Source organism: Pleurodeles waltl, chromosome 7 (genome assembly GCF_031143425.1).
Source record: "Pleurodeles waltl isolate 20211129_DDA chromosome 7, aPleWal1.hap1.20221129, whole genome shotgun sequence".
In the NCBI taxonomy this organism is placed as follows: Eukaryota; Metazoa; Chordata; class Amphibia; order Caudata; family Salamandridae; genus Pleurodeles; species Pleurodeles waltl.
This window is the reverse complement of record NC_090446.1, coordinates 974,541,318-974,554,061: the sequence shown is the minus strand read 5'-3', so window position 1 is coordinate 974,554,061 and position 12,744 is coordinate 974,541,318. Positions and strand designations below refer to the sequence as shown.

Below are 12,744 nucleotides of genomic sequence, written 5' to 3'. Positions count from 1 at the left end.
CAAAACTCGGCAGCCTTGGTATTTGGTACCCAAGGCATTCGGCACCACAGGCAATGCGCTTATAAGCAGTACTTTAACTGAGTACTGACACTTTTTTATTTTGAGAAGGAGAGTACGTGCACTTCTCAAGAAAAACGTAATACTTTTAATTGGAGAGTACCGGCACTTCTCAGAGATAAGCAGGTACTCTGTTACAGAGTACCTGCACCTCTATTTTTCCATTTCAAGAAATGCTTATAAGAAAAAACGGGTAACTCGCCACGTATTTTTCACCCATTTAGCACCGACTTGTGATGAGCGCCAGGACGGATAATGGATTGACAGTCATTGGAGACGCAGAGGCCACACCTTCACCTCAGTCCAAAGGTAGCGACGCCTCTGTACCTACCAGAGAACGCCCCGGGCAGCGTGACGTGCTGAGCAGTCACTCAAGGACAGTCAGACGGACAAAAGCCTAGCGCCCAAGATAAACCAGGGGACAGACAGCCCCCGACAGGGTGGAAGGGGTGGGCATTGAGCAAGAACGCTGCCAAGAGTTCGGGCTCTCTGACTTGCTTCTGGACTGAGACCAGTCGTGAAAGGAAGATGGGCATCTGCGCGCGCTTTAAGATGAAGAGACTTGCGTGTATCCTGCTAATCCTCTGCGTCTTGTACGGCGTGCTGCAGGTGGCCGAGCGCAACCGAATCTTATCCGAGCTCCTTCCCAGGTCAGTACCAAGAGGGAGGCAGGTGTTCCCTGAAGTTGGAGCCACTGAAAGAGCGTATGGGTTGTGCGCCAATTGTAGAGTCCACCCCATGACATGCTGTCCCGGGTTTCAGCCCCGTCAGGGGCACAGGCATTCATCCTTCTGAAGTTGATAAAAACGAGTACCAGTTAGTAGAACAACAAGGTGGGGTTGATCAAGACTGTTCCCCGTAAAGAGGCATCAAGGGTATAGGAGGTACTAAATTTCCCTTATGTTGTGGGAAACATGGAGAGCTGGGTCAGCGGTAGAAGCTGAGCTATCAAAAGATGTACACTGGAAAAAATGGTAAAGACACCAAAATGTAAGAAGTGTATTTGCAACGCCTACCAGTGTCTTAATTAAGTACATACGAGTGGCATTTATTGAAAGTGTTGTTTTTTAAAATATGAAACATCCAAGAATATCCTCATATCTTGAGGACATTGCCACGAGTTACCCAAAAGTGTCAGTTTTCTCATGTACAAGCCTATATTGTAATTAAATGTGAGGCAAGCCTTTAAATTAACCACGTATAAGTGAGGTTTTTGTATCCTATATCGAATTACTTCAATGTGCTATAAAAGTGGAATGTTAATGAAAAAGATAGATAATGAAGTAAAGCGATGGACTGTGAATCGCACATTTTTGTAAAGTGAAGAAGCCAGGATTTGTTTTCCAGGATTTCATATTGTACTGTTCAGAGACTGAACAGTTACTCCCTTCTCTCTTCCATTTAAGTCAACGTTCAGTGCATTGTGTTCAGTTCTGTAATTATTAATATTCAATTAGTGTTAGTGTACGGAGTTCAATAAATATTCTTATTGCAATCTAAAATAAAAGTGACCCAATACACACATATATACATATTCGCAGTTATAGGATTTAAAGGTGTGCCCTTCTGGTTTGAATGCTTCCACATATACAGAAGATCAAACTCAGTGGCATGACATGCTGGCCTGAAATAATGCTGCAGCAGCAAACTTTCTGGGGCCTCCGAGACCTATTTGTGTTTTGCTAATTATATAACTGAGGTTATTGGTGTGTTGAACATCTCATTAAATTGTTTCAGCTCAGTCAATCAATAAGTAACAGTAGCAAAAAATGAGATATCCTGCTTTCCTTACTCTACTGACTGGCTTGGTTTGGCTTGGTTTGAAAGACAATTTTAGGAGAGTCTTAACAACTCAGTGACCAAACATAAATAATTAACAAACTGAGAGGTCTAAGAGCTCCCACAGAATTTGCTCTTCTAGTCGCAGCACTTCAAGGAGACTTGGGCTATGACTTTAGAGAGACAGTCTGCCACTGTTTAAAATCAGTTTCCCCTTACAAATCTAGGAGTGATGAAGATATTGTTCATTGCATCCTCTACATCCCAAAATCTGGGGAGGATACATCTCTCTTGCCTCTCAGAGTTCCTACGCCCATGATTGGAGTTGTTTTCAACTAGGAGGCAGCACATGTTTGTAATTCTTGCTAATGTAAAGATTTCTCCTACACTCTGAAGGGGTCTGGAAGTCCAAGAAGCTGGTCACAGTGAGTCTAAAAATATGGTTCTAGGTGTGCTGTGAGTATTCAGTTACATCAGAATACAGCGTTTCCAAGAATCTGTCACATGTAAATATCTCTAAGAGGACCAGAAAATGCGAATTATAGTTTGCAAAGAAAAGCCAATCTTTTTCCAGCCTCTTCAAAAGGAATGCTTTGAAAGCTACATATCTTCACAATTTCCTACTGAAATAAAACACACATTGACTGCGCTAATGTGACTGGAGGTGGCTGCTGAACCTTTGGCTTTTCCAATACTTCTTTTATTTGTAAAAGTGTTTTTCTGTCTGAAGGCACACATTGTATGAAAAGGAGCATTGGCTAACAGCCAAAATGTACATATGTTCCTATGTAAAAGCACACAATGCACCAATAGTGCCTGGCAGGGCCGGACTGGAACTAAAACCAACACAGACAAAATGGTAAATGTAACAGACCAGCCCGCATTTCTCTGAGTGAGCGATTTTGTTCCCTGATTTTCAAACAATGTTGCATAAATACATGTTGATTTTAAAGATATTTCTGAATCGGAACTATAATTTAGGGAGACCAGAATTTTAAAGCCAAAAACAGGGACATTTCACAAATATAGAAGAATGACTACAATTTCACTTCGAACGCACAGCATGACAGCGCTCATCCACATAGAATTACATAGGAGGCACTAGGGCCATACATGACATGTATTTTTTAAACAGTATCTTGCGTGTTGATTAAATTGCTTTCTCATAACACTTGATAACTATCTCTACTTTGTAAATCAATAAAATTCACCTCCCACGTTTGCAGGTGACTCTCTCTAAAAACCGGAACATGAGCTAAATTTCCCGAAGTCTGCGGGGACAGCTGGTGAATAAACGGGACTGCCCCGGCAAACACGGGACGACACGGTCACCATAGAACTTTTCCAGTGCTTGAGTCTGCGCAGTATCAAGGAGCACTATTTCTCTCGTATGTGCTGATGAAGAAGTGTTTCCGAAATGCTATACTCAGGGCCATTGGAATTATACGATTCTGCTTTTTTAAGGATAATTGAGAATTTGCTGTATTGGCCAAATAAATCATCGACTGCCACATAATCAGCATAATTTCACACAAAAAATGTTTCTAGCTCAAATGGATCACTACAAAACGTGGCAACATGTGTTCACAACAGTTAGAAGGCCCTTTACAAAAGTTAACTGGGCATTTTTCAGTTCTTTTGTATTTGGTTGTTAAACTGGTACTAAAGGACTGAAAACTTTGCCCAGACAGTATTACCATGTGTACAAATTACAAACTTATGAAGAAGTACTATCACAAAATTTGCCACTTTATGCCGCACTATGTGCCTTTTCTTACCACATTATTTAGTCAACCCTGCTGCATAAATTGGCGCTTCATTGCTGCATAATTCCAGTAGCCCTGCCTATACTTTTCAACAATGGAAAGAACAGTGGTCCCTTGAGATAACTCTATACTAACCTTCTGTATGTCCCAGTACTAAGATATTCACAGGACTCTCGTGATTGACCTTTATATTGACTTTATCGCTGTATCATACTGAGACATCCACCAAGCTATCAAAATATTCCTCTATTTTATTGACCACTATGCATATAACCCCAGGACCCAGCCGGCCACAGAGCTCAGAAAATGAACCTTAATACGTATATACCATGCGCTACTGAAGGACCTTACAATGCGCCTATATCCTTGCCTCAGCAAGAGACTATCAATACTAAGTCATTCAGAGCTCTCTTGCACTAACCAGCAGGTCTGATTGTCTACATGCGCTAGAACCTCAGTGATGAGACTTGAAGCTATCCAGGAAAGACATATTATCTACAGTGACTAGTTCTGTATTTTAAAAACAACACAGCTTCACCTACAGAGTGTCCCTTTCATTTTACAAATCTAAGCATGAATCAGCTGGAAATTCTGTGGCTCATTTACCTGAACAACTACCCCTGCTCCTTCCCCACAGACTTAGGTTTCCTTTTGATCGCTTATTAACAGTTTTATACTTGACAAAATTCAGTGACCGAAAGAGATAGGTTTTTCAAGTTTTAAAAGCACGAATGACAATAGATTTGGAGTCTACGGAAGTAATACTACACAATGTTTGGCCCAATGAACATCTCATTAAATCACATCCTCTACGATACCCTCTAAGCTATTTTATACTGATTTAAACTTGTCATAAGTAGAAAGCACTTGAATTTCTGTGGCAAGTGCATTAACCACCAGAGCAATCTTTAACCATAATACTTCCTAAAACTTGCTAAATACACAGATTGCAGCAGTAGGTTATTTAAGCCTCCTTGTAACCAATAAAGTAGGTCACAACATGTGTGCCATATGCAATACTGTTGGTGTTCATGCCTTTCTGTGCATGGTTTGTAAGGGGTTTGTAAAAAGTATTGCAATGTGCTCTGTCACAATCAAAAATGAATTGTCAAACTCTTTTCATTACCTTGTTTGGTTGTTCGTTTCTGGAGCATAAAATGGATTTACCTGGTGTCTGGGCAAGGAGGTGAGCATAGGAAACGGAGATGCCTGTCTCGGGTCAGCAAGGAAAAACTGGACTGCTGTGATTGATCGGGACTACAGAGGTGCTCCAATCACATGCGGAATAGAAAAGGTGTGTTCCTCACACGATTGGACGCCACACACTGCCTGGAGGGGGCAGAAAGAGGATACTCAAACTCAGTTTCACGGGTTCCATCAGTGATCGGCCCCATTCTTTTAGGCTGTGCACCTCAACTTCTGATGCATGTCACTTTACATTGTCTTTCTCCTTCAGCACTGGTAATACATTGACATCTATGTACCTCGTTCACACATAATGGTAATTACAATTAACATGTACATTGCCACCGCTCTGTGTGCTCTGCAGAGAGGCCAAGACTGGATGAACTTGAAAGTTGTAACACCTTGAAAGGAACTGTGAGACACACGCGCTGCCTTCATCCTCCCTCCGGAGGTCTCAGTCGCACCCACTCATAGACACCCATCAACACCCTGAACTCTCTTGGTTACAAGCAACACATGTTCCATGAAAAACAAAACTACAGAAACACACCAACTAGAAGAAATAATGGTTCCTTTTCTAAAGTGTTGAGGTCTACTGCTAGGGTCTCATGGTGAGAGCTCGGGCTGGGTAGAGTAAAGTGAAGAAGAATAATGTACCAGGTAGGTGGTATTTCAGTGCACCACTATAACAGGTGTCCGCTACCGTCTTCTGAAAACACAAGATTCCTGCTCTGCATTAATCTACATGCCTGCAGACGCGCTGTAGGAGGCCAGCTGGCTGCAATGCATGGCACAACAGTTGAAATTGTGTTTACATTTGCACATGCACACCAGGCAGAATCCCATGGTATGTTCACCGTGGTACGGTACCACATTCAAAGAGGAGCCAGCACTGTGTTCTCTTCTATGATATTCATAGTGCCTAAGTTCCATTTGACAGATCTGGATGTTTAGTTACAACATCCCCCTTACCAATGCAGAATTCAATGTCTGTATTCCCTTTCTAGCTGAGATATCAACTCTATCATCGTTTGCGTCCTGGTTTTTTTTAACTGTAATTCTTCTCAATCCAAACTAGAAAACTATCCTTGAAAAAGGATCATTGGCTGTATTCAAAACTATGCTAGATTTGCTGAGTTTACATTGTCAGAGAATTATAAAGCAATCCTTAATGAAAACCTCCAGATGAAATCTTTGTTATGGAGTAGTTTTCAAACACAGAATTTAGAACTTAATCTACTTAGCCCCCATTATGCTTCTTGTTAGACTTTTCATCCTTGGCGTGGTCTCCCTTAACTTTTTGCCTCTGTTCCCCAGGTTGTTGATGGGTGTTGGACTCTGATTTTATTGTTTTTGTTACTCTGGGCACTTTACCACTGCTAACCAGTGCTAAAGTGCAAGTGCTCCTGTTTAAAATGTCTACGTAATTGGTTCTCCATGATTGGCATATTTGTTTTACTGTTAAGTTCCTAGTAAAGTGCACTAGAGGTGCCCAGGGCCTGTAAATCAAATGTTACTAGTGGGCCTGCAGCACTGGTTGTGCCACCCACACAAGTAACCCTGTAATCATGTCTCACACCTGCCACTGCAGTGTCTGTGTGTGTATTTTTACTCTGTAAATTCGACTTGGCAAGTGTACCCACTTGCCAGGCCTAAACCTTCCCTTTTCTTACATGTAAGGCACCCCTAAGGTAGGCCCTAGGTAGCCCCAAGGGAAGGGTGCAGTGTATGGATAAGGTAGGACATATAGTAATGTGATTTATATGTCCTGACAGTGAAATATTGCCAACTTCGTTTTTCACTGTTGCAAGGCCTGTCTCTCTCATAGGATAATATGGGGGCTACCTTTAAATATGATTAAAGCGTAGATTCGCCTAGAGAGTAGATGGACATGTGGAGTTTGGGGTCCCTGAACTCACAATTTAAAAATACATCTTTTAGTAAAGTTGATTTTGAGATTGTGCGTTTGAAAATGCCACTTTTAGAAAGTGAGCATTTTCTTGCTTAAACCATTTTGTGACTCTGCCTTGTTTGCGGATTCCCTGTCTGGGTCAGTTTGACAGTTGGGTTGTTTTTCACCTTGCACTAGACAGTGACACAAAGGGGGCTGGGGTGTAACCTGCATTTCCTGATTAGCCATCTCTGCTAGGAGGGAGGGGTGGAGTGGTCACTCTCATCTGAAAGGACTGTGCCTGCCTCTGACAATGCCAGCTCCAACCCCCTGCTGTGTGTCTGATGCCTTGCCTGGGCAAGGCAGGATTTCACAAGTAGGTGTGAGTCCCCTTTGAAGAAAGGTGACTTCAAAGACTAAAATGGGTATAAGAAGGGCACCCAAATCTACAGACTTTAGAAACACTTCTGGAACCAAGAGGAACCTCTGCCTGGAGAAGAGCTGATAGCTGAGGAAGAAGTGCTGCCCTGCCTGTGACTGTGCTTTGTGGAGATTTCCTGCAGTGCTGCTTCTGCCAGAGTAAGAGGACAAAGACTGGACTTTGTGTGCCTTCCATCTTGTGAAGAAATCTCCAAGGGCTTGAGTTACAGCTTGCCTCCTGTTGTTTGAAGTCTCAGGGACAGCAACAACTTCTCTCTGCCAGCACCTGGAGTCTCTGGAGAGACTCCTACCCCGACAAGTGGTGCCCTACCCAGTCCCTGGGCCCTTGAAAGGAAAGCTGGTGGAATCCAAGGAAATCGACTTCGGACGACTTCGGACCGACGCTGCTGCTGAATCCTGTAACGGCGCCTGCGCCTGACGCTGTGACCTTCGCTGGAACGCGACGCTCTTCGCAGGCCCGACGCCGCAGCAGCCCCGCTGAAGTCCGCGACTCCGTGGAAGTCGCCGCACCACGTCGTGACCGACGCCGCTCGGAGTGCACGGATTCAACGTTTCGCACAGACGCCGCGATTCCCGACTTCGCGCATCGGTTTGTTTTCACTCTTCACCAAAGGTACTGTACTTAGGGGTCTACACAACTCCGTTTCCGGCGCCGCTGGTGTCGGCTTGTTGGGAACGACTCCGTCAAAATGCCGTGTTAACATCTCCTCGAAGCATTTTTGTTTCTAAGCGCTATTTTTGAGTTTAATCTCTAAAAATTCATAACTTGACTGGTATATGTAGGATTTTTGTCGTTTTGGTCTTGTTTTGTTTAGATAAATATTTCCTATTTTTCTAAACCAGTGTTGTGTCATTTTGTAGTGTTTTCATTAAGTTACTGTGTGTGTTGGTACAAATACTTTACACCTAGCACTCTGAGGTTAAGCCTACTGCTCTGCCAAGCTACCAAGGGGGTAAGCAGGGGTTAGCTGAGGGTGATTCTCTTTTACCAAGGACTTAGTCAATGTGCAAACCCAAATTAGAAATCTAGTTGGACTGCCAGCCATACATAAAGTACTGAGCAATATTACATAGAAAGTGTTTCCTGCTAACAATCAGTCCCTTATGAAGAGTTCAGGGACACAGTGGAACTCCAAAGCCCCGTTTTGTTAGTGAACAGCAGACTGAGATAGCACTAAGAAACAGGTTACATATTTTGAAATGTTTACTTTAAAATTGTAGTCTTGTGCGTAAAATGTGAATGTGAACAGAATATGAATAGTAATTGTTCCAAAGACTAATGTTAAAATTATTTAGCAAGTTATATGATGTTTTTCCAAGATGACATCTTAATTATGGGTGATTTGAGAACAAACCATGACGCTAAACTTAAGAGTGTTCTTCAAGTGTTGAGGCCAATGGACTCACGGCTGAATACAGCAAGTGTAAAATTGTTAAACAGAGTGTCACTTATTTAGGACACAAGATTAGTGATAAGGGTGTTGAACCTAAAGCTAGCTTAGTGGCTGCGATAAAAGATTCGCCAGCGCCTACAAATAAGGATGAGGTCAGGGCATTTTAAGGTTTGGCTGAATATTATGCTAAATATGTGCATAATTTTTACCATAAGACTTATCCCATTAGACAATTGTTAAAAACGAAATGCATGTTTGAGTGGTCTGAGTGTGAGGCAGCGTTCAAAATGATTAAAGACGACATTATTAAATCACCAGCCCTACAAGGTTTTGATCCAAATTTGCAATGCATTTTGCAATGCATTGTCACTATGGATGCCAGAAGTAGAGGGTTGGGTGCCGTTCTTACACAAGCAGAAGAATGTGGTAAAGATTGTGTGATTGCATTTGCCTCCCGCTCAATAACTGATACTAAAGCGAAGTATTCGGTTATTGAGCGAGCAGCCCTTTCATGCGTTTGGGGTTTGGAGCATTTCCGGTCGTTCGTATGGGGTACAAATGTCATCTTGAGAAGTGACCACACACCACTCACTAAGGTGTTGACAACGAATGGCTTATTTTAAGCTTCTCCACCTGTTGCTCTTTTGCCCATAAGACTTTTAGATTATAAGTATGAGATACGTTATATGCCAGGAGTCAAGAAAAAAATCGCTGATTTTTTTAGTAGGATACCTTTGGCCGAAACTGATGAGGGAGTGAATAAGTTGGAGGATTGGTGTGTGGCTGACATAGTGGAAGGCGTTCAGGGTATTACTGAAGAAGAGTGGAACAAAGCTTTGGATGAAGATGCAGTATTGTGCAAAGTTCAAACGTTGTTATGTGATGGGTGGCCACATAAAAAAAATCTAGAGGAGAATGTACGGGTATTTTGGGAAGTGAAAGAGGAATTGTCTGTAGAGAGTAATAGATTAAAACATAATGGTAGACTTATTACTCCAGAGGTGCTTAGGAAAAAAATACTGGACATCTGCCATGATGGTCATTTAGGTATATCAAAGATCAAAAGCAAAAATAAAGAGTTGTATTGGTGGCCCGGAATGGATGTACTCCTGTAGAGAGGAGAGTGAGGGAATGTATTCTATGCAATGAATCTGAGAAGACTAAATTCAAGACCCCTTTGGTTCCTATTAAATGTCCAGACATGCCTTGCGAGAAGATAGATCTAGATAGTACGGAACCTATGCAAGCGGAAGGAGAGTCCAAATACATTGTGGTGATGATTGATCATTTCTCTAAATGGCCAGAAATTGGAATTATAAGTAAGGTAGACTCTTTGTCAATTGTTGAATTTTTGGATAAAGGTTTCTTGAGAGAGGGTTTGCCTAAGGTCATAGTAACAGACAGTGGACCGCAATTCACGTCTGATAATTTTAAGGCATTTTTGTTGAGATGTGGTATAAAGCAGTGGTTCCCAACCTTTTGACTTCTGTGGACCCCTACTTTATCATTACTGGAATCCGGCGACCCCCCTAACTCTTTATTGGAATCTGGGAACCCCCCCACTGAGCCATTACTGAATGCTGGGGACCTAATCTATTAATATTATTATTTTGTTTTAAGCAGCCACGGACCCCCAAGGGTTCACGGACCACAGGTTGGGAACCACTGGTATAAAACATATGACTACTTCCAACTATCATTCTGCAGGTAATGGTGCTGTTGAGCTCTTTAACAGGGTGGTGAAGAATAGCATACAGTTGGCAGAAAGTGCAAAATTGTGTTGGGAAAGAGAGGTGTGGAGAGCGGTTTGGTCATATAGGACAAAACCTTGCAGTTCTACGGGTCATAGTCCTTTTGAAATAATGAGAGGAAGGATTCCGTTAAGAAAGGTCAACATAGGATGGATGTCTGGTGGAAGAAAGAGTAACTGTACAGTTGAAGATGTCAAAGGGAATATTAAAGTTTCACAAACACAGTCAAGGAAATATTTTGACGCCAAACACAAATGCAGAGTTGTAAATGTACAGGTGGGTGATTGGGTAAAAGTGAAAATTCCTGGTTTAAAAAAATACGGAAAAGGAAAATTCTATCCTCCCATAAAGGTTGTAAAAGTGTTGGGTAATGCTGGGCTGCTTGAGGATGGAAAAGTGTGGCATTTAAGCAGAGTCTCACCATACAAAGGTAGAGAAAATATTGATGTGACTAAGACCAATTGGTTAATGGATGAGGTCACTGGGAAAAACATGCATTCGCAGTATGAGGTCAATGTTCCAACACAAAATGCTAATGTTGCACAGGCACATAGTTATAACGGAGTTCTGGTACAAGAGGGAGGCACAACCAAAAAGAGGGATAAACTTAGTAGATGTGGTGGAAGAATTACAAGACCTGGAAAGCTTAGTGATTATGGACCTGATTACAACTGTGACGGAGGGAGTTAATCCGTCCCAAACGTGACGGATATCACGCCCACCGTATTACGAGTTCCATAGGATATAATGGACTCGTAATACGGCGGGCGGGATATCCATCACATTTGGGATGGATTAACCCCCTCTGCCAAAGTTGTAATCAGGCCCTATGTGTGTAAATGTGTAAATTGATTACGTCATATGCTATAAAAAAAAGAAGAAAAATAGTGTTGTTTAGCGCTGTAAATGAATAGTTATTTTGTAGGTAAATATATCTATGTGGAAGTTGCATAAATGTAAAGGGGAAGATGTGTTGTAATGGTGGAATGTAATTAGTTGGGCTCACGCTGCATATTGACACGCGAGCAGTTGAATGTAGATGGTGGAATGTGGAGGGAGGATTCGCGGGTGTCAGTTTTTGGTACGGACGTATGGACGGAAGCAGGTTAATTGTTTATTGCTGTCGGGCTGTTTTGGAATAAAGCCTTTCAAATATACAACGTTTCCGTGACATCTATCTCAACACCTTTCAGGACATTCCTGATTTCCCCCGAAGAAATTGGCCTGTTTAGAAGGGTCTGCTCCTCTCGTGCAATAGAGGGGAGTATATCTTCTCCCAACCAATTTCCTATAACCGCCTCCCTCACCACTGCCTCTTCTGTATAAGGTTGTGTGAAAAACTCTTTGAAGGCACAATCCATAACCTTACTTCTTGATGTCCTCTCCCCAGACTTATTTAACTCATTTTCTTTAATATGGTAACTCACCTGGTCCCGCTTGCACTCCCAAGCTAACAACTTTCCTGCATTTTCCCCACACTCAAAATGGGCTAGCTTATTGGCCTCCTCTCTTCTTATGATTCTAGCATGTAACACTTCTTCAAGCTGAAGCCTCAATCCTCTCAACTTATTCATCAGAACCTTAGTCTCCTCCCCCTCAGTATTCAAAATTAATTGATTCTTATACTTTAACATTTCTTGTTCTAAATAGGTAATTGCGTTCCTATACTGCTTATTTTTTTAAACTAGCTATACTCAAGTAGGTCCAGTTTGAGAGCTTATTGTATGGCATTCTGTAGCCCGACCACAAGCTAATTCCTCTGGTGGCCCTAGGTCAGTACCTCAGAAGGGGGACACTGTTTCTCTGGACTACTGTGTGGGGGCACCTCCTCACTACCCCTGTTCAACTCCTCACAGACCCTTAGACTTAGCTGGTGTACCTGGGGGGCCTCTCTTGACCCGTAATCACATCCACCAGTCGCTTTATCCACCTCCATATCTAGCAGGCCCAGGGTGCTACTTTCCTGTTGAATCCCCAACATCCTAGGGGAGGAATCCACTATTACTGGCCTAATTTTAAAGTAAGATCTCAGTGAGGGAGCAATTTTAGTTTTAGGTTCTGTCTCTGCTTTCTGGACGCATTTCCCAGTAAACTTGCAGTACTGCCTTCACATGTGGACCCCAAATCTTTGGTTTGGCCCTCACTTTGCCTCAAGGAAACAGCTTTAATCGGATCTAAAACCCCTTCCAATCCACCATTCAAGGGGTTACTTACTAGCCCTCCTCGATTTTGTTCTTTATTCCTAGTGAACTGGGCCACGACCCCCCTTCTTGATACCTTACCGACTTCCTGGCCTCTTCCATCGCTTCTGCTGCCTCCCTCATCACCTTTGCGTTTCCTACAATGGTAGGAAAATGTTCCTGGACAATCCGACAGGCTCTTTGCCGACTCTGCCTGTGCTTGTGCTGAATCTGCTTCTGCCTCCTTGGAGGGAAGCCTGCGCTGCAGTTCGACAAGACCGACAGAGCTCCAGGGCAGCT

General features: G+C 42.6%; 1 protein-coding gene across 3 annotated transcripts in view; it reads left to right on the top strand.

The window, feature by feature from the left end:
* The first annotated feature begins 434 nt into the window (after nt 1-434).
* The window catches only part of LOC138245813 (alpha-N-acetylgalactosaminide alpha-2,6-sialyltransferase 2-like), a 577,537-nt gene continuing 565,227 nt past the window's right edge, over nt 435-12,744 (top strand). For all 3 annotated transcript variants that reach the window (XM_069199748.1, XM_069199746.1, XM_069199747.1), the window contains exon 1: nt 435-707. In XM_069199748.1, coding sequence (XP_069055849.1) covers nt 586-707 — 122 coding nt within the window. In that variant the 5' untranslated portion in view covers nt 435-585. The remainder of the gene's footprint in view (nt 708-12,744) is intronic.